The sequence below is a fragment of the Tachysurus fulvidraco genome, chromosome 24 (assembly GCF_022655615.1).
Source record: "Tachysurus fulvidraco isolate hzauxx_2018 chromosome 24, HZAU_PFXX_2.0, whole genome shotgun sequence".
Lineage (NCBI taxonomy): Eukaryota > Metazoa > Chordata > Actinopteri > Siluriformes > Bagridae > Tachysurus > Tachysurus fulvidraco.
Window position 1 is genome coordinate 13,794,503 of NC_062541.1, and position 21,961 is coordinate 13,816,463.

General features: G+C 40.0%; 2 protein-coding genes across 6 annotated transcripts; one reads left to right on the plus strand and one right to left on the minus strand.

The window, feature by feature from the left end:
- Positions 1 to 5: 5 nt before the first annotated feature.
- On the minus strand, positions 6 to 11,698 carry atad5a (ATPase family AAA domain containing 5a). Its single transcript, XM_027148445.2, has 23 exons — positions 11,291 to 11,698; positions 11,090 to 11,168; positions 9,272 to 10,992; positions 9,115 to 9,175; positions 8,847 to 9,005; positions 8,575 to 8,719; positions 8,416 to 8,482; positions 8,143 to 8,324; positions 7,910 to 8,058; positions 5,963 to 6,110; positions 5,450 to 5,782; positions 5,263 to 5,359; positions 5,085 to 5,167; positions 4,862 to 5,001; positions 4,291 to 4,462; positions 3,955 to 4,158; positions 3,629 to 3,838; positions 3,472 to 3,536; positions 3,204 to 3,384; positions 2,952 to 3,118; positions 2,010 to 2,854; positions 1,222 to 1,380; positions 6 to 673 (listed from the first exon to the last, which is right to left on the minus strand). Exons 2-23 carry the CDS (start codon positions 11,141 to 11,143, stop codon positions 595 to 597), a joined length of 5,421 nt encoding a protein of 1,806 aa, XP_027004246.2. The 5' UTR covers positions 11,144 to 11,168; positions 11,291 to 11,698; the 3' UTR covers positions 6 to 594.
- A 429-nt stretch (positions 11,699 to 12,127) lies between these two features.
- prpsap2 (phosphoribosyl pyrophosphate synthetase-associated protein 2) lies at positions 12,128 to 21,907 on the plus strand. 5 transcript variants are annotated; one of them, XM_027148489.2, is made up of 11 exons: positions 12,128 to 12,268; positions 14,767 to 14,927; positions 17,063 to 17,115; positions 17,530 to 17,596; positions 17,682 to 17,854; positions 19,224 to 19,339; positions 19,554 to 19,609; positions 19,705 to 19,853; positions 19,952 to 20,022; positions 20,139 to 20,285; positions 20,754 to 21,907. In XM_027148489.2, the coding sequence occupies exons 2-11, from the start codon at positions 14,845 to 14,847 to the stop codon at positions 20,910 to 20,912; spliced, it is 1,074 nt and encodes a 357-aa protein (XP_027004290.1). In that variant the 5' UTR covers positions 12,128 to 12,268; positions 14,767 to 14,844; the 3' UTR covers positions 20,913 to 21,907. The 5 variants fall into 5 exon arrangements, with proteins under 5 accessions (XP_027004290.1, XP_047663976.1, XP_027004288.1 ...); XM_027148487.2 differs by having other exon boundaries at positions 12,178 to 12,332; XM_047808019.1 differs by having other exon boundaries at positions 12,183 to 12,268; positions 14,698 to 14,927.
- Positions 21,908 to 21,961: the final 54 nt, after the last annotated feature.

Sequence of the window (21,961 nt, forward strand, 5' to 3'; positions counted from 1 at the left end):
TACCATTTCAGAAGAATATAATTTATTGCTTTCTTCTCTTGAGGAACATGAACTGACCTGTTGAGACATTAAAATTAAAAATGTCTAAAACTGACACCTAAAACTGAGTTTAATCAGTCAAATTCAAGGCAAAAAAATGCATCCTGAAATACGTGTTTGGTTGTAAAAATATACACATTTATTCTTTGATTTCATTGAGACATTAAATAAAGTCATAGTTGTAAATATTAACACTAACCAAAGGATGTTAATTCGATGGAGAAAAACTGAAAAATAGTGATCTGAATTTTAGTGCCCAATATAAAACCTTTAAGTTAGTGAAAGGCGCTGAGTAACTAGAGCAGCCAACAGAGGTCTCGTTTTTTTCAGTCATATATACATTTTTAGGCTGAAATGTGTTTTCTGACAAATTGTAAGTACAAATTTATTACTTCATAAAACATACATGATAAAAGTACAAAACATGAAACTCCACACAGATTTGAAAAAAAAAAAACCCAAAACATAGCAATGCACCAACATAAAACCTCACCTGCTTAAATGACAAATAATGTTACTGTACAAATGCATATAATCCAGCTGCCATTGAACGGTTCAAGGAAAACCTGAGGCCAGGTGCTGAAGAGTGCTTTTAGATAGTTCAAGGTGAATGCTATCAAGGTAGTGCATGAACCTGTGAAGAAAAACAGTACATTTAACACCATGAAAACTGTCAGCTATGTTTAAGTGCATCAGTTGACTTCAAAAACCACATTTCACTACTAAAAATCACACCCATCAAAAGTGGTGACACGTTTAAAATAGCCACACAAGTGTCTGGGTCTAAAGCTCATGAAAGCTTGGTTGACGACAAGATGTTTAAGCCCACATCCTGTCCTAAAACATCTCTGAAGATGCTTCCGCTTGGGGTGCAACGGTGCAGAACTTCACATACTTATGTTTATATGCCGGCTGCATATCAGGTTATATATCTCAAGAGTAGGAGATTAAAAATACATTTTAAAAGTGAGACTATTCTTTTGCCTTCCTGCATTTGACTGAATACACCCACATAAGACAAAATAAGAAAACTGTGCAGTCAAAAGTGCCATAAAAGAATGCTCTGGTGACTAAAATTGTACTGTGTGTATTCTTTTAATCCTATAAAATGTCCAGCAGTGTAGAGGTTGTGATTTATCTCAAAGTAAACAGGAGCACAGACTGAGCTCTGAAAAATGTTACCTGCGTTTGACCTTGCCCTGCTCCTTCAGACTTTCTGATCTACAAATGGTGCGCAGAGAGGGCAGGTAGTCCGTGGTTACTGCCAGTTTGTTCCCCTGTGTGCTGAGTGATCGGCTGGTGAGGACTGTATTCGTCACTTCCCTCCTCATATCCATCACCCTGTGATGTAACAACGTTCAGTAAACTTACATGGCACCGTTAGATGGTAACATGGAATTACATCAGTAAACAAAGACTTACTAGACTAGCACCCAACTCTAAATATACCCATGTTATCCATTCTGGTTTTACGTGATCATGTTACTATTTGCTGTAATGCTGAATAATGTAGATCTAATGCTCTGGAACAGGGGAGTCTTGCAGTCAGAGGGCAGACTGGGAAAGTATTTCAAATCGAATCTGACTCGGGTTTTATTAACACTAATTACTGTGGCTTCTGTAGCAACTTTATATCGACTGTTTAGCATCAAGCTAAATACAGACGTTTTATCTGTTCCGAATCCATGATGCAAAGATCGCAACAGTTGCATCAGTTCAAAAAGAATCGGCTTATTTAAAGCCATGAACAGACAAAGTAACATTTAAGTATTAAAACCTAATGATACTTATTGTGATATTTATTTAATGTTTCTTTGGCTTCTGTGTGTGACAGTAATCGGTTTGGATGAAACATTTCACTTTAAGCTGCTGGCTCCTAAGACTCTAAAATGTACGCGTTTCTAAACTACCGTTTATCTTAAAACTGGTAGTAACCAGTCATCAAATTTACACAGTTGTTGTATACTCACCTGGGTTCAAGTAGTTTGCTATGAGAGAGCCCAAATCTCTGTCTGTATGATGCCACAGGAAGGGTGAGCTCTTCCACAGTCTCTGACCTAATGGGCTCCTCAAACTCCTGGACTTTATTCCAGGCTTCAGAGATCCTCGCCTTACACTTTGAAAAACTCAGACTCCCTAACACGGCCTGGATTTCTTTGGAGTCAAAACCATTCATATGAGCTTTACACTCCAGGCGAACATCATCAGTCATTCCACATTTGATCTCCGCCCCTGTCCCGGTGAAGTCCTGTGGTCTGCATGCCCCTTCTGATTGAGAAGGCTGGTGGTGGAGAGACGAGTCCAGGAACGACATGTGATCTAAATACTCAGCTAAGGAGCTCAGGCACTGAGACACAGACCGACTCTTTTTCCTTTCAGTATCAGACAACTCGACTTTCACCCTCACAGCTTTGGATGCTGGTGGATCCTTAGGAGCTTCATCCTGTGCTGGTTTTGTTTCAGAACTGGGCTTAGGCAGGGACAGAAAGCTATCCTCTGAATCGGAGTCAGACTGAAAAGCACTTTTATAGTCAACGTTCAGCTGCTTTTTCCGCTTCATTCTACTTGAGACTTTGAGAGGTTGCGAGTCATCAGAATGCTCTTCCTCTTCTACTACGTTGCTGTATCTACCCAAGGGTCCTGGTTGTGGTTCCGTGTTCGATGGCAATCGTTGTCTGTTGACAGGGTCTGCAAACGGACGAACGGGTAGCGGGAGCAGCACTTCCAAGTTTGAGTAAAGCAAATTCGCGCCTCTCTTTTCAGCTTCTGAGAGAAGATCGAACCAGCTGCCTATGTCTACATCTGAAGGTTCATCCTGAAACACACAGGTATTAAGTATTTGAAGCACAGATGAGATTTAACGAAGAAACTTCTAGAACCGTTAAAAAAGAAGATCAACGGAATTTAAAAACCTTTAACAAATCGTCTACTCCTTTTTCTTGCTGCGTGTTTAGAAGGCCTAACAAAGATTCTGTGCATCCTATATGACAAGGCGGTACGCTGGCCGGAGGTAGCGCGTCCACGTTGGCAACACTTTCCACTTTAACAGCATCGTTCTTGATCTCACCAGCAGATGTTTCTGAGCAAAGACAAATAAGGTGTAAAAAGATGAAGTTTGTCACATTGCACAATCTAATCCCATTGCTGGACCTACACGTACTCACCTGTACGTAAGAAGGGCCGTGGCACCTGCCGTCCTCCTCCACTGCGGGTCCAGAACTGCAGGTGCAGGAGGCTCTGTCGGATGTCACATCTGTTCCAATGCAATAAACATGACAAGTCCTGCATGTCTGTCCTCACATTTTCCACCAGACACAGCAGCTGCAGGTAACTCGTCACATCCACCTGAGACACGACGGGTGTCATCATTCACAGACTAGACATGCACACTTCAGAAGTGACACTGGATAACTATGTGGCAAACTATCTTACCAAGGAAGGAGCTTTGAAATGGATTTCATCAAAGTACCCATCAAACATTGCACTGAATGTAGGATCTGAAGATGAATGATGAAGATCGACACGATTACTTGCTGTATTCTGTTAAAGATGAACCATTGAACCAATCAGACGCTACTCTGTCACTCACCGCTGGTTGTTAAGATGACGGGTCTTTTGGTGGTCGTCATAAAGGTTTTAACTGCAGCCAGGAATCCGGAATCGTCATCAAATATGACATCGACTTCTTCAAACAAGATGAGAGACGTTGCTGTTCTCTTGCACTGCTCTTCGGAGGACGCCTTACTCTCCTGACTCTTGCACTCAGCTTGAGTGACTTTACCAGATGTCTTGGGACAACCTTTTCAACAGAGAAGATTTACTTAAGCAAGATGCCAGAATTTTTCAAGATACTGCTTATTTCCAAACGAAACTATTATACAGCTTCTTATATCCCCTTTTCCAAATAAGACTTACTCTTTTGAGCCTTTTTTTCTTCCTGAGCCTTTTTTTCTTCCAAAGGTGACCTACAGTCACCTTTGGCTGTAGGCCTTCCACCCATTTTGAAGAAATTGGCCAGTGATTTTGGTGCCAAGGTTCCTTTCCTCGATGCAGCACCTCGAGGCGACTGCGGTGGTTTCCTGGGTGAGGACACAACTCGTCTAGGCGAGTTCACCTTCCCTGTGATAAGAAAAGAAAAATGCAGTAAAGTCCTATAGATAAAAGACGAGAAGTTAAGAAAAAGTATAGAAATAAACATGTCCAGCACATGAAACTATTGCAGCATGTTTGTAGTTTGTAGAATCTACTCACGAGGAGAAGAGCAAGGTTTAGTTGAAAGACTGCCACAGCTATAACTGTTGAAGTAAGTAGGCTTATGGACATTAACCCCATGGATGTCAACTTGATGAGACTGCGTGGCCTCTTTCAACTGAGACAAGATCTGACGTCCACTACGCTGAGAAGAACAATTTACTTCAAACACCTAGGGCAGAAAATTTAATCAGAGTGTGACATTAAAGGTAGAGAGAGATTCAAATGATTTAGATTCAAAATGTACAACTGGACATCTGCCTCAATGTTGACTTTTTCGAAATACAGATAAAAATGCCTTTCTGTCTGTTTTTACCCTCACAAGTTCCTTACTCCATTGGGTTTCATCCCTTGCTAGTTTAACCACGAATCCTTAATCCTTAACTTTGGTAAACTCTGCTGACATTTTTAACATGTTGGTTGTGAAAGTGACAACAAATGTGAAGCGAAAATTCTGAACCTTGATTTCTCTTCTTGATGTTTTCACAGTAGGTCACCATACCATGACCAGATTCCCTAATCTTTGTCGTATTTTTATCCCGTCACCCTTAAAAAACACAGGAGAACTCACCTTGAAGCCGAGTTCCTGAGCGCAGGCATAAACGGCAGCGGTTTTGCCTACACCAGTGGGGCCTGTGATAAGCACTGTGTTACAAAGCATGTCCTCTGGATCCTCCAGCCCCTCGCTACTGTCACCTCCTAACCAGGAGTCTACACACGGTCACACAGCACAGTCAGGAATACACATGCAGACACAACTTTATCGGAGCCTCAAGAACTGCAGCGTAATTTACCGTTACTGTCGTCCTTGTGCTTTTTCTCCTGCTGCTTTGTCCTTTCTTCACGGTCGGCCCGGAGTTTCCATTCCTTCAACCAACTAGATAATGGAACAATGAAAGAATATAAATGGTGCAACTTCCTAATTTACAGTATTCCTGAAAAAATAATCAGATGGTCCTGAACAGCGCAGACCTGTGCAACTTCCTAACAGAGGCTGTGTTTCCAATGATGTCACTAGATTGCTGTGGCTGGTACTTCTCTGTCCAGGGCACATCCTCAGTACCGCAATCTGGGAAAAATGATGAACAATGACAAGATTTAGAAAACAGAAATAAAAACAAAAACAAACATGAAAGATTTCAAGACATTTTCTCTTTACCTTTGGAACATGAATCTGAAGTTGGAGAGTCAAGTATAATTATAGGGTCACACTGCTTCTTTTCCTCTGTGGGTTTGGGCTCATCCTCTGTAACCTGCTTGTTTCTCAGCGATCGTCTCGTCCTGCCACAGCTAAGAGCCACAGATTCAGTTGTCTCTGGTGTTCCACCACCTGGGTTGTCCAATATAACTATGGTCTCCTCCTCCTTAAGAACAGACTTCTGTTTCTTGGGCAGCCTGCCTACTCTTTCTCCTTCATCTACACGCTTACGCTTCCCTCCAACGGATTCGGTCAAGCCCACAGCAGGAGCTGCTTTAGACCCACCCTCGGGTCCTGAGGACATTAATCATTAAGAAAAAAAAGCAGGAATAAAGATTTTTATCTTTAGTGATTTATTTGCAAACATTTGCTACGAATTTTTTTTTACCCCAAAATAAGAATTCCATTCACCCTTATTAATTAAAAAGAATTAGACATGAGAATCAGACAACACAAGCTGTAATACATTCTTACCGTTAAAAGCAGCCTGTACATTTTCATTGTGTCTCTTTAGGATTCGAGTAAAAAATCTGTGGGCAGGGAAAGAGGGATTGGATGTGCTGATTTCTTCCAACAATCGCTCTCTCACAGGCTCCGTAAAATTTTCTCGCCTTCCAGAGACCTGAGGTAAAAAAAGGTAAAAATCCATTGTCATCTATACTACATATAATTTTTGATGATAGCTGACAGATTTTCTTACATTTCTTAATTTTAATTCACGTGCACACACGCAGGGCCGCACCTGCACACACGCAGGGCCGCACCTGCACACACGCAGGGCCTCACGTGCACACACGCAGGGCCTCACGTGCACACACGCAGGGCCTCACGTGCACACACATGCTCACACGCAGAACCTCACACACACACAGAACCTCACACACACACAGAACCTCACACACACACAGAACCTCACACACACACACACACACACAGAACCTCACACACAGAACCTCACACACAGAACCTCACACACACACACACACAGAACCTCACACACACACACACACAGAACCTCACACACACACAGAACCTCACACACACACAGAACCTCACACACACACAGAACCTCACACACACACAGAACCTCACACACACACAGAACCTCACACACACACAGAACCTCACACACACACAGAACCTCACACACACACAGAACCTCACACACACACAGAACCTCACACACACACAGAAACTCACACACACACAGAACCTCACACACACACACAGAACCTCACACACACACACAGAACCACACACACACACACACAGAACCACACACACACACACACAGAACCACACACACACACACACACACACAGAACCTCACACACACACACACACAGAACCTCACACACACACACACAGAACCTCACACACACACACACAGAACCTCACACACACACACACAGAACCTCACACACACACACACAGAACCTCACACACACACACACAGAACCTCACACACACACACACAGAACCTCACACACACACACACAGAACCTCACACACACACACACAGAACCTCACACACACACACAGAACCTCACACACACACACAGAACCTCACACACACACAGAACCTCACACACACACACAGAACCTCACACACACACACACAGAACCTCTCTCACACACACACACACACACAGAACCTCTCACACACACAGAACCTCTCACACACACAGAACCTCACACACACACAGAACCTCACACACACACACACAGAACCTCACACACACACACACAGAACCTCACACACACACACACAGAACCTCACACACACAGAACCTCACACACACAGAACCTCACACACACACAGAACCTCACACACACACAGAACCTCACACACACACAGAACCTCACACACACACAGAACCTCACACACACACACACAGAACCTCACACACACACACACACAGAACCTCACACACACACACACAGAACCTCACACACACACACACAGAACCTCACACACACACACACAGAAACTCACACACACACACACAGAACCTCACACACACACACACAGAACCTCACACACACACACACAGAACCTCACACACACACACAGAACCTCACACACACACAGAACCTCTCACACACACAGAACCTCTCACACACACAGAACCTCTCACACACACACACACACACACAGAACCTCACACACACGCACAGAACCTCACACACACGCACAGAACCTCACACACACGCACAGAACCTCACACACACGCACAGAACCTCTCACACACGCACAGAACCTCACACACACGCACAGAACCTCACACACACGCACAGAACCTCACACACACGCAGAACCTCACACACACGCAGAACCTCACACACACGCAGAACCACACACACACGCAGAACCACACACACACGCAGAGCCACACAACCACAATTAGACCAAAAGACAACCTCTATTCTGCAGGTTCTCTGAGCAGGAACATTGAAGTTGCTTGCATGATCCTCCAATGACACAAGTGGGATGGATGTTGCATTATAAAATTCCTTCAGGCAGCTCAAGAAAGGATTTTCAGGCCAGGGAAGAGTCCACATAGAGCAATCTGTCCACAGCAATGAAAAACAAAACGTACCTAATTAATAACAGCGATGATAATTAGACACAGGGTACAGGAGTGTCAGCTTACCCATGGGTCTTTGCTGCACGTGAACCACAGGCTGGAATGAAGTACAGGCTTGTATGTACGCCTCTCTGTTAGATGCCGTCTTAGCAATCTGCTTTTTAAAAGACTCGGGTAGGCCACTTTTCAGAAACTCCCTCTTTGCCCGGAACTGCTCGTCATCTTGAGAGTTTTCTGAACCCTCACGACTGTTAAAAATAAAATACAAAAATGAAACACTAAGATGTAGAAGATGTATTAATGTATTTGAAGATAAAAGATTCATTTCTAAAGTAAAACCTGCTGTCATCAAGTATAGAAATGATAGCTGAAGGTCTCAGGGCTTTTCCATCCACAAGTTTAGAAGCTAAAGTGAAAAACCATGCAGGATTAAAACGAGTCGATACTTCGTACAAGAAAATTATAAACGGCAAATGCTGCATTGTAGAAATGCATTACCTGGAGCGTTCTTTAAAGCCTTACTTAGAGGCGTATTTTTGCCTAAAACATCATTTAGACTGCGAAGTTTTTTCTGACTGCTGCCACTTTTTTGAGTCGCAGATGCTGGGCTGCTTTGTACGTCTTCCAAAAACACAACAGAATCCTGAAGAAAAAACAAAAAAAACAACAAAAAAAAAACAGCATTCAAACAAAGCCACTTAAAACGGACAGCAGAATGGAACCACATTTACACAACCTAAACCTGCGTACAGGTAAAATTAAAGCCATACCTCGTCCTCACAGTAATTTATTTGTATGGGTTCTTTGCTCCTGGAGGAGCGTCGCACAGCGGGCTTCTCTCCTGCAGCAGACCGTTTACTTTTCTGCAGTGCTTTGGCTTTCTGCACCAACTTTTTGGCCTGTTTCCTTTTTTTCAATGAATTGGATTCCTGATATAAATAAATAAGTAAGTAAATAAATAGTGACTCATAATACTTATGAAAGTGAATCATTAGTAATCACTATGGCACCTTTTCAAGAAAATAAAAGTAAAATTACCAGTGTTTCAGAATCTCTAGTTTTGGTGGCAGAAGAAGGAAACACTCTGGTGAATCTTATTCTGATCGATAAAGAATGATATGAACAGACATATCAGACAAAGTAAGTTCAGCAATGCAACATGTTAACATGTCTAACACAACAGGGTACAATGTACCTGATGGGGCTTTCTTGTTTGTCGAATGGAGAGAGCATCTCGGCTCTGTAAACATTCTTTTTGCGCCTGTGAGACTTTGGTGTGGAAGCTTGAACTACGTCATCCTGGTGGCAGGCTGCAGAGGTTTTTGGCTTCTCACGGCTCCTTGTCTTGCGAGGAGAGGGATTTCTTTCAGGTGCAGAAGCTGCCTGTCTACGTGTCTGATCTCTGGTAGACCTCCTAAGCTCTTTGACACCTTGCTTGTCACTGTCATCAACCAAGCCTTTTTTTCCTACTACCTCGACTGACATCAGAGGTTTGTCTTGCTTTGGAGTAACTGGTACTTCTTCAGATTGGTCTGCCTGTTTTTTCTTCCTACCTCTTTTCTTCCCAGCACCCTTAGCCTTTTGTGGCTCTGTACTCTGTTCTAACATGGGCAGGTCTGATTCAGTCTCATCTGCTTTCGTTTCAGGTTCCATCATCTCCGAGGCGTTTTCTTTAGTTGGCTTCGATTTGCTCAGGCCCTTGCTGGGTTTTCCTTTAGACCCATCCAGACCAGGCTGCTTGAAAGCATTCATAAACTGTTTCCTTTCTTCTTGGGTGCATTTAGGAGTGGAGCTGGATTCAACCACAGCAAGCTCCAAATCTTCTTCATGAAGTACAACGTTAGATTTCCTCTTATGGCCCGGCAGAATGTCTGTGTTCACCTGTGGGTTATCAGAGGATGGCTTTTTGCCATCCTGTATCTGGCTGTCCTTTTTACTTCTAGTGAAAATTGAAGCCACTTTTAACTGAGGTCCCTTGATCGACTCGAAATCAGGAGAGATCGGATGCACTTCAACTTGGACGGTAAGCATTCTTGGTGACATGGTGGCAGCTACTGGATCACTTGCATCCGCGCAAGACTTCGCTTCAGAGTTTTCTACAGCACAAGTGTCCGACTTGAAGTCAGCAGCGACCTCGTGCTCGTTTTGCATCTGGCTCTGTAAAAATTCTTCAAAGGACACAGTAACGGTGCTGCAACTCAACACTGACGTTTCATCGACATTGACCTCCATACTGGCATCATGTAGAGATTGATCTTGCTCTGTGTTGCATGGTTCACTCTGGCTGACGTTAGCTTTTCTATTTCTCCTCACCACAGACCTTTTAATTCTACACTTGTCTTCTTGAGCCGATGCATTCTCATCGACAAAATTATCGTCGATCTGGGAAGCTAAATTTTTACGTTTCGGATTTTGCACCGTATCCTTCGCTTTTCTCTCGTCTGAGCCAGTATCTGTGACATTCTTGTTTTTTAAAGGTTCTTCATCTATGCAGTTTGCATTGTTTATTTGCAAAGACCAGCTTCCTCCATTATTTATCAATGATTCATCTGGGCTTTCTAATATACAGTTATCAGCGAGCATGTCCTGTTCCTCATCTTCATCTTCCTGTAACTCGTTCTGTTTTTCCTTGACTTTCCTGGTCCGTTTTTTCCTCAGAGCTCTACTCACCTTAGGAGAAACTTCTTCACATGAAGATGTCTGAATCTCTTTGGATTGAAGTGGACTGCTGTCTTGGATTGAAGAGGTAGTCTTATCCTGAGCGGTTGACGGTTTCCGAAAGTAGTCCATGATGTTGTTTGATCGGGGCGGCGAGAAAGGCTTGTCCACAGTCTTGGGTAAGGGCAAGAAGTAGTTTGTGATGGTCTTCGGTGTCGATGGTGGCGGCTCGTCATCTTTCCTCGACTTCTTGCACGGCTGAATTAAGCAAAAAAAAAAAAAAAAAAAAGTTGTTTGTGAAAACACACTAACATTTAATGATTATCGTTATTATTCATAAATCATGAGGACAAACCTGCGTAGCCTCAAAATCCTCAAGACCAGCTGACATGGCAACAAGTCCAGCCATATCAAAGTATCTCAAAATTAGAGATCTAAATGTTACAGTGATACAGGGGTTTAAAAACAACAACACAAGATGTCATTAATCAGTAAAACAGCTTAAACTAGTTCAGATGTAAATCCAGTACTGTTGCTAGTTAAAGTTAACACTAACCTGGTTTATAGTAAAGTAAAGGCAGGATAATACATTGTCCACGTCTCTGAAACTTTAATTAACACTGTGCCATATCAGCAAAACGGTGTCTAATAAACATAAACATAAACAAAAACAAACCACTAGCTAACTTGGTTAGCTCGCTAACTAGCTAACTATTCCTCTATAACAACCAAGTTCATGCTACAGAGTTAGCAAACACACACGACACGCGTGTCAACAACTCTATACAAACGCTCACTGAAGTGTAAACATTGGTGAGAAAACAGAAGTAAACATTTTTAACTGAACCCCAAACCGTTTACTGTATAAAACTAAACTTAGTGCTTTTCCCGCAAATGGCGCCAAACAACACAGACCGCGTTCACCGCGTCAAATCCACCAATCACAGCGCATTTCGTCATTATCCTCAATGCGGATGTTGCGTAGTTTTTAAGTCGTAAGAGCATATTTACTTATACACAAACAAAAGAATCACATTAACGTTAACAACAATAACAGTATAATAATAATAATAATAGTAATAATAATAATAATAATAATAACTACAACAACAATAATAATTATTATTATAATAACAATAACAACAGCAAAAACAATAATAATTACAATAATAATAATAATAATGACAACAACAACAATAATAAAAATAACAACAATAACAACAATAATAACAATAATAATAAGAACAACGACAACAATAATAATTATAACAACAACAACAACAACAACAACAACAATAATAATAATAATAATACACCCAGCTTACATGTATGGCAATAAAAAATGAAATCATACACTGGATAGCCATTGTAATAAATCATACGAATGTTTAAATTTTTTTCATAACTTTTTTTTTGAAAAACCGCGATTTTTGGCGGCCATTACTGCTGTAAGCTGCTGATTGTTTTCACTTCGTGTGTCCACTCTGTATTATCCAGTAAAGCAAGCGGGAGAACGAATAAAGGCCAAAAACTGGTAAGAGAAGCAGGAATAACTACCAGATGTAAACATAGACATTGAAACCAACCACATGTTTAAGGTGACGTTGATATTTTTTTTGTCTGTTTGGTCTTTTTCATTGACAGAATGTGATGCTAATGTCAGCTAGCATGTAGCTTCTCTGTGTGTCTTGTGTGTTTACACAGTGCTAGTTGGCTGGTTCGAAAACTAGCTGAATATAATAGCAATAAAAACGTCCTTCTATAACAGAGAAATATTATTTTTTATTTATTTTGTTATATAAAGTTGTGTAATGGCGATTAGCGTTAGCTTGGGTTTGGCTTTCCAACTTACTGACGCTTTGTCATTATGAAAGCTGTATTTTGCTTCTCATTGCTTTCATTTACATCTCCTTCGTTACTTTGATTCGTTTATTCGTAAGTCAGATGAAATGAAACAAGAACATGATGACAAACCTCAAAAACAAACCTTTTGTCTCGTCGCTCGCTGATACGTCACTTTACAGCGACGCACAGATGTATTATGCTCAGGTGTATAAACTGTATAATCACACACACACACGTAATAATCTCGGGTGTATAAACTGTATAATCACACACACACGTATGATGCTCAGGTGTATAAACTGTATAACCTCACACACACACACGTATTATGCTCAGGTGTATAAACTGTATAATCACACACATTATGCTCAGGTGTATAAACTGTATAATCACACACACACACGTAATAATCTCGGGTGTATAAACTGTATAATCACACACACACACGTATGATGCTCAGGTGTATAAACTGTATAACCTCACACACACACACACGTATTATGCTCAGGTGTATAAACTGTATAATCACACACATTATGTTCAGGTGTATAAACTGTATAATCACACACATTATGTTCAGGTGTATAAACTGTATAATCACACACATGTATTATGCTCAGGTGTATAAACTGTATAATCACACACATGTATTATGCTCAGGTGTATAAACTGTATAATCACACACATGTATTATGCTCAGGTGTATAAACTGTATAATCACACACATGTATTATGCTCAGGTGTATAAACTGTATAATCACACACATGTATTATGCTCAGGTGTATAAACTGTATAATCACACACATGTATTATGCTCAGGTGTATAAACTGTATAATCACACACATTATGTTCAGGTGTATAAACTGTATAATCACACACATAATGGTCAGGTGTATAAACTGTATAATCACACACATAATGGTCAGGTGTATAAACTGTATAATCACACACATTATGCTCAGGTGTATAAACTGTATAATCACACACATAATGCTTAGGTGTATAAACTGTATAATCACACGTATTATGCTCAGGTGTATAAACTGTATAATCACACACATAATGCTTAGGTGTATAAACTGTATAATCACACGTATTATGCTCAGGTGTATAAACTGTATAATCACACACATAATGCTTAGGTGTATAAACTGTATAATCACACGTATTATGCTCAGGTGTATAAACTGTATAATCACACACATAATGCTCAGGTGTATAAACTGTATAATCACACACATTATGCTCAGGTGTATAAACTGTATAATCACACACATAATGCTCAGGTGTATAAACTGTATAATCACACACACTATGCTCAGGTGTATAAACTGTATAATCACACACATAATGCTCAGGTGTATAAACTGTATAATCACACACATAATGTTCAGGTGTATAAACTGTATAATCACACACATAATGCTCAGGTGTATAAACTGTATAATCACACACATAATGTTCAGGTGTATAAACTGTATAATCACACACATAATGCTTAGGTGTATAAACTGTATAATCACACGTATTATGTTCAGGTGTATAAACTGTATAATCACACACATAATGCTCAGGTGTATAAACTGTATAATCACACAGATGTATTATGCTCAGGTGTATAAACTGTACATTCATGCACAACATCTCGTATTCATCACATGTATTATTGTTGTTTTAGTCTATGATTTAGTCTTAATAAATTTCCACAGCCCAAATTTCACTTATTTCTCATAATTCTAAAGTGGTTTTCTTCATACCCAATGTTTATTTAACATGATTAGTTTGGATTTTTGTTTATTTTCTTAGCATTATTTTGGGAGGAATAAAGTATTTTCACCATAAAGACCTCTGCACAGGATGCCCAATCCACCATTTCATCAAAGTGCATTTAAAAAAGCCTTAAAAATGGAGAAGTTTGATCGATCTTCTAATATATGGCTGCTTCCTTATAGATGACAGAATGTGAGCAATTTCATGGACACCGGGAACCTTAGCCAGACATTCTTCTTCTCTGCTTTATAGAATGTGGAAGAATGATTTTCTTAAAGTATTTGTTATTATTTTTTTAATTTAAATGGTAACTGACTGTATGGTCTTTCTCTTATTCCTCTTACAGGACTTGACCAGAGATACGTTCATAAGTGTGATGATAAACTAACAGGTCTGCTTGTTATCCTGTTATTAGGAAGGGCTCAGCAGTGCCTGGGAGCCCAGGGAGCCACTGTCTGAGTCCCTTGGGGTCAACACCGAGAAACCAGGGACTATGAATGCTACAAAGGGAGGCCTGGTCATTTTCACGGCCAACTCCAACCCATCCAGCAGAGAGCTGGGTAAAAGGATTGCAGAGTAGGTTTGCTATTGTAGTGCTCTATTACATGTGACTTGTAACAAGAGTGTTGTCTGTTAGTTTAACTTTGGGCTTGTGTATTGTGTAATGACAGAATAGTTGAATTGAGAGAATAGAAGAGTTATCTGAAACCCCGGAATTGTCTCTGTCGGGAGTTTAATCCTCAGCTTCTTTACAGTGATGTTTTCTACCTTGTGGCATTTCGGAAGGGAACCCATGCCACATTTAAATACATTTACATGTCAAAGTGAAAGCAAAAATTTTGCCTGAACTGCATATCAAAAATACAGCATGCTTTTAAATAACACTGTTAAACAAAAAGTACACAATGATGAGCAAGAACCTTCCAGAAAAATGTATTTATTTGTCATGCAAAACTGTTTGTAACTTTTTTTTAGGTGGTGGAGGGTGGGGTGGGTGGGTGAAGCATTAACATCGAAGGTAAAGAAGAAAGGAATTGAGTTTTTGAACTTTTTTGATCTGTTACTTAGCGAATAATTAATTAGTTTATACTTAATTACTTCAGGTGAACCAAATAGCGCAAGCATAATGAATGATACATTAACCGTTTTCCCACAAAGGGGTAGTTGAAAAAACACCTGAGTTAGAAGTGTCGCACAATTTCTTGCCTGTATGCAGTGTGTACAGTATGCAAATCGACCAAGAGTTAGGGTGTGTGTCGATTCGGGTGCGTTTCCAATTTCCATACTCATCCAATCTGTTGTTCGTCGTGATTTAAAAGTCTAGGCTTTTACTCTGAGTGTTTGCATCATTGTCCTGCTGAACGCTGATGGAGTGTGATTTAATTTCCTGACATTCGAAGCTGTCGCTGTGCTTCATAGAAACTTGCAGCGAAGAAGCCGTCTGCTTTTTAATCAACTTTCCATTTTCTGCTCAAATACACATTTAGAATTGTTTTGTAAGACTTTGCCGTCTCACTCAAGGTTTATAAACGTTTTGTAGGACTCGAGTTCCAGATGTTTTCTGAAACGGCACTTTAAACTGCCTCGACATTGGTCTCATTGTATATACATGTTGCCCGGTCACTGTTCACAAGTTAAAGTAATCCAACAAGTTAAAGTAAAGTTTTAAAATGATTCAAACGTTTTAATCCTTACCCTTGACTTTGTCTCATTTTCGCTTGATTCTGTCTTAATCTTGACTTTAATTCTACTTTCATTTGTACTCAGTCTTCATTAGTGATTTACTTTATAGTCTGAATGCTAATTTTAAAGCTCATGTAGATATATCCAGTAACATTAACTCATCTTTTATTTTCCACTCGACATCACTGCAGAGTTTCTTGCAGAATAGCTGATTGCAATGCTTTCAAACGGTGGCATGAAACATGTCTGATTTTTCAGGTATATTTTTAAGTCTAGATATTACTTTTGATAAACGGTCCAGTAAAACATTTATACTTTATGTATGTATGTGATCGTTATGTCCCTATAGAAATGCAAGGTGATGTACTGCTTATCAAAGTCAATTGGCGACTGTGAAAGTTCTGTTTCAGCGGTCCTTACGGCCATGACCGACAAGAACCACCCGAATTCCGAGAACTTCCAAGAACTGCTGTTGTCATCCAGTCATTTATCACATTTCTTCTTGATTGCCTCCTGTCATATTGTTAGCGCTGATGTAAAGCCATTCTTTTTAACCTTACCGAACTCTCATAACAGAAATCTGCAGCTTTACTAACCTCATTTACTCTTGTTCTCCATACTATCTATGAGTTTGCTACAACCTAGCTCGGTCTTTTTGCTTCATAAGCTTCATTCCAGGGTTTCTTCACCAGTATCTACTCAGAGCTTTTGGTAACCACATATATTAACACCCCATATATTGTGTCATTTCATAACTTCCCTTCATTCTATTCACTTAACAAGACGTCTGGTGGTTGTCACTGTCCTTAGGGGTTCTCTGGGGTTCATAAAACCAGGTACACGTGTAACTAGCATTACATTTCGGTTAACAAACAAAACAAACAACGGCTGGAAAGAAACTTGGGCAATATTTTGCACCTATGTTCATTCCGTTGGTGTTACATTGTGTTGGCTTTGTGTGTCTTTCTTTTTTTCTTCTATTTCACGCCATTTCTTCCGTTTTTTTTTCCGCCTCTGCTTCTGTACAGACGGTTGGGTGTGGAGCTTGGCAAGGTGCAAGTCTATCAGGAGGCAAACAGAGGTGAGACGATAGAATGTTTCCATACGACAACCAGTTAAATGAAGCAGAGCTGCATATCATAGGAGCGATAATCTGACCAAGAAATGTGGTTTTATGTCAGTAAATTATGAAATGACGCCTGGATCTTTTTTGGGACCTGATAGTATTCTTTGCCTGGTTGATTCTACAAAGTGCTCATTCCTTGCATTCGTTTTCTAGGAAGTGCAGAGAAAGCAAAATGTTTTGCCAGGATACTGTAAAACTGGCACAGTTTATTTTAATACTAAGCTGTGTGTATTGCAGTGAATTCACTTTCGTACGTATTACAAGGACGAAAAGTTCTTTAAACTCGGTCTGTACAGAAAACAGTGGTTGTATAACAGTCTAGCACAAAACAGCAGAACTTATAAAATAATAGGTTTTGTTTCATCACAGAGACACGGGTTCAAATCCAAGAGTCTGTGCGTGGTAAAGATGTCTTCATCATCCAGACTGTATCCAAGTAAGAAATCATTATTTTGTATTAATGGGTAACGGCTGATAGCATCGTTATCGTTTTTATAGCCAAGTTCTCCTTTCTTTCACAGGGATGTTAATACGACCATCATGGAACTGCTCATTATGGTGTACGCCTGCAGGACCTCGTGTGCACGGAACATTATTGGAGTCATTCCCTACTTCCCTTACAGTAAACAGTGCAAAATGAGGAAAAGAGGCTCCATCGTCTCCAAACTGCTGGCCTCCATGATGTGTAAAGCAGGTACAGCCACTTGTATTAGCTGCTTTTTAAAGGCAGACTTCCAGAGTTTAGGAACCTCAAACCTCAGAAGTCTCCTTCTGAGCGTGGAACAAGCAGCAGTCCCTAATCAGACCAGCTCAGACTCCCTAATATTATCGTATGCGCTGCTCTAAACGTATTCGTAAGAATCGGAAACTGGATTCAAAATGTTGTGGGTGTGGATGATTTCATAATCCGTCTCCATCTTGGACACTCCTTGCCTGAGTTTAGCAATGTTCCTCACAGTGTTGTATAAAGTACTAGAAAGCAATACTTGAGTAAAAGTACAAGTATCGTACTAGAAAAAAACTTTCGTAGAAGTGAAAGTCACCTTTTAGAATATTACTCAAGTAAAAGTCTTAAAGTATCTGATATTTACTGTACTTAAGTATCAAAAGTCATTTTCTGATATTTAATGTACTTAAGTATTTGAAGTAAAAGTAAAAAGTAAAATTTCAGCGATTTTCGGTAGGCATAAGAGCAGGGGCGGTTCTAGGGTTTCATCTTTAGGGGTTTTAGCCCTCAGTGAGAATTTAAAACAAGCAGAGTTTTTTATTATATATTACATGACTACATAGTAAGCCAAAAGTTATGGTATTATTGAATGGCAAAAGTGGACACCAAAATTTTATGCATGATGTAATGATGCCAGTCTTGAATCAGATCAGTTCATGTATGTGTGCATTCTCTACAAACAGTGTGTCCAATGAATGCAGTCATTAATAAACTAATATTCACAAGATAACGACCAAATCAATAAATGTTATTTTTATTTAGTATCGATATTGCATTAATATTTTGTTTGTGCTATCAACTCTGGTAATAAGAATAGTGACATTTCATTGCTTTTGGTTGCCGCCGTTATAGATAAACGCCTCCAGCTCTGACTGCGCGTGCACGCTGCGTGTACCTGTGCTTCTCCATAGAGCTTGCGGAGCGTATAACAATCTAGGAGCAGTGATTGGCCAAGCCTCCCTTATTGCAGTCGCACACATTTCTTATGCTTTTATTTTGTAGTAACGAGTAACGAAGCTGCTTAGTGGAAATATAACAGAGTAAAAGTATACATTTTATCTAGGAAATGTAGTGGAGTAAAAGTGAAAGTTGACATAAATTTAAATAGCGAAGTAAAGTACAGATACGTGAGATTTTTACTTAAGTACAGTAACGAAGTATTTTACTTTGTTACATTGCAACACTGGTTCCTCAGCTGGTTCAATAAAAACAGGAGCAAACACAATAGAGTGTATTTCACAGAGTGTGTCTTAGCTTTTACATATTGTAATGCTGTGTTAGTAATTTGGTAGTCTATTTATTTAGTAATTGTAGTCTATTTATTTATTTGGATCAGGCTTGACTCATCTCATCACTATGGATTTGCACCAGAAGGAAATCCAAGGCTTCTTTAACATTCCAGTAGACAACCTGCGAGCGTCTCCGTTCCTGCTACAGTACATCCAGGAAGAGGTGTGTAACAGACCAGTAGCCTGAGCATCAGCAGCACACACTGTTCTTGCCGCCGACGTTCGCTCCTATGATAACTAGATACAGTGACACTCACTTTTTTTCTATTTTATTTCAATTCTTTATTTCTTCCAAGGCCAGATGGCACCTTCACTGATTATTCAGACTGCTAGTTCGCCTGTCCTTCTAATAGTTTCTCTTTCTGTCTAACGCACAGATCCCTGACTATAGAAACGCAGTAATCGTGGCCAAATCTCCAGCATCAGCTAAAAGGTACAGTAATTTAGCAACTTGTGTATGAATAAGTGACTTGAAGGCAGTGCGGAAATTAGTCATGTCATAACTGCACAATGACGTATATCCTTCAGGGCGCAGTCGTTTGCTGAAAGGCTGCGGCTGGGCATCGCCGTGATCCACGGTGAAGCGCAGGACGCCGATTCCGATCTTGTGGATGGACGACACTCTCCGCCTACCGTCAAAAACATCGGTGCGATCCATCCCAGTCTGGAGATACCTTGTAAGTACTTTATATTATTTCTAATCATATACATTTTTTAACTTGTAACAATAATCATTACTGCGTTATTAACGTTTGTCTTTTTTTTAATCACACAGTACTCATCCCAAAAGAAAAACCTCCTATAACCGTAGTGGGAGACGTAGGAGGTCGGATCGCCATCATCGTGGTGAGCTTTAAGATGGTCTAAAGTATTAGATTTTGTTTTTAAATGCGTTTTGGTAATATTCACAGACACATTTATGAGCCATTACTGATTGGTCTGGTGTTTCTTGTCATTTGTAGGATGATATTATCGACGACGTGGACAGTTTCCTGGCAGCCGCTGACACGCTGAAGGAGCGAGGTGCTTATAAAATCTTTGTCATGGCCACTCACGGAATCCTGTCCTCTGACGCACCACGTCTGATAGAAGAGTCTGCCATCGATGAGGTCCGTAGTCTGATCTAATCATCTAAACATAAAGACTAGAATTTGTACCGTTTTCACCCTAAACACTCATTTATACTTAATATTAAGTTTGTATACACAAGATGCCCACCACACACAGTCCTCGGTCATTTGACGTGTCACTCGTGCACGTTCTTTGAAATGAACGCAATGATGCAGTAAAAGTGTTAATACTGTAGCGATAGTGTAGAACCAGTTCAAACTAACTTAAACAAACTAACACAATGATGTCTCAAATCATTCTTGTGCACTATTCTAACACATTCTGTTCTAACATGCAGTGAGGGTTGATTGAGATGTTTGGGCTCCAACACGCCATCTAGTGGACGCTGCTTTTAATCCTGCAGGTGTAGATAAGACGCTGTAGCGAGTCTGTCGCCGCTCAGGTCACAGCTGTGTGGAAAAAGTGAAGGATATTTACTCCTTAACAATCTGCTTGACCTTCTGCAGGTGGTTGTCACAAACACCATTCCACACGAGATCCAGAAACTGCAGTGTCCCAAGATCAAGACGGTCGACATCAGCATGATCCTGTCCGAGGCAATTCGTCGCATTCACAACGGAGAGTCGATGTCTTACCTGTTTCGCAACATAGGCATGGATGATTGACAGATCTGTCACCTCCTGTTTCATCACTGCCACTTGTGTAATGTTCACAAAAGTTTTTTTTTTTTTTCCCCACTCATATTACACAGATATTGTGGCCAAAACTATTTTTTCCCCTCTCTGTTATGTTGTGCTTAAAGCCCATTACACATTCTTTTTTCTTTTTCTTTTTTTTTTCCTTTTTTTAATTTATTTTTATTGCTTTGTGCAAATTCTGTTCACTTACTAATTACTGCAGTGTGGTTTTCAGATACGTTTGAAAGAGGGTGAGTTCTGGGAAATACCCTTCACAGCTATTTTTGCTAATTTGTAATAATTTAAGGAAAAAAAAACACTGGCTGTTTTTGTTATGTTTTGTTTTTGTTATGTTTAAACTGAATGCCAATTTGTACTTTACGGATGTCGAACTGATACTAATTAAAATGGCTAATCAGGGTTGAAGTGCTCTGTTGTATCGGATAAATATTAACAGACTATTAATTTTATTTATTTACACTCTCGGGAAGGAAGAATTCTTTAACATGGCCAACCAATAACGAAATTATTAACACAGTCATCATCTCTTAGCACTCTGCCATATAATCATACCAGTCTTTGCCTCACGACTCGTGTAATCACTGTGCTACTGGATAGTTAACTGTGTTATTTATTCGGGAAGTTCTTGGAATCTCTAATGCTCAAATAAATTTGAATTTTTTGAACTTTAATTAACGGACAAAATCCGATAGTTGCTCGAACTCGAAGTAGAATTTTAAATAGGAATATTTTTCATGTTACGATGTTCAGCTTCAGCAGATTAAAGCTTATTTGCTTTACTAGTTATGGGTCCATGTACGTGATCTCGCTTCAAAACTGTTTTCAAGTTTGCTTAACTTTTGACTTTTCCAGTCAGTCTGTTGCAGGGGCTTTTGTTATTGTACTAATCTGTCAGGCTGTCACATTTCCTCACAGCACTCGATGATGATGATGATACAATAAATAAATTAATATAAATGCTATCACTGTTTGCTGTGTTATTCTGTCTGAATTACAGTATACTTGTGAAAAGTCAG

Bases quoted from the DNA above. Each gene is read 5' to 3' on its own strand.
- atad5a (XM_027148445.2), bottom strand. From the start codon at position 11,143: ATGGCTGGACTTGTTGCCATGTCAGCTGGTCTTGAGGATTTTGAGGCT. The intron at 9,006-9,114 runs GTAATTTTACTT...TATTTATATCAG, and splicing joins CTAGAGATTCTGAAACACTG to GAATCCAATTCATTGAAAAA. The intron at 674-1,221 runs GTAACATTTTTC...TTTTCTTCACAG, and splicing joins CAGGGCAAGGTCAAACGCAG to GTTCATGCACTACCTTGATA.
- prpsap2 (XM_027148487.2), top strand. The intron at 19,854-19,951 runs GTAAGTACTTTA...TTAATCACACAG, and splicing joins TCCCAGTCTGGAGATACCTT to TACTCATCCCAAAAGAAAAA. The intron at 20,023-20,138 runs GTGAGCTTTAAG...TGTCATTTGTAG, and splicing joins GTCGGATCGCCATCATCGTG to GATGATATTATCGACGACGT.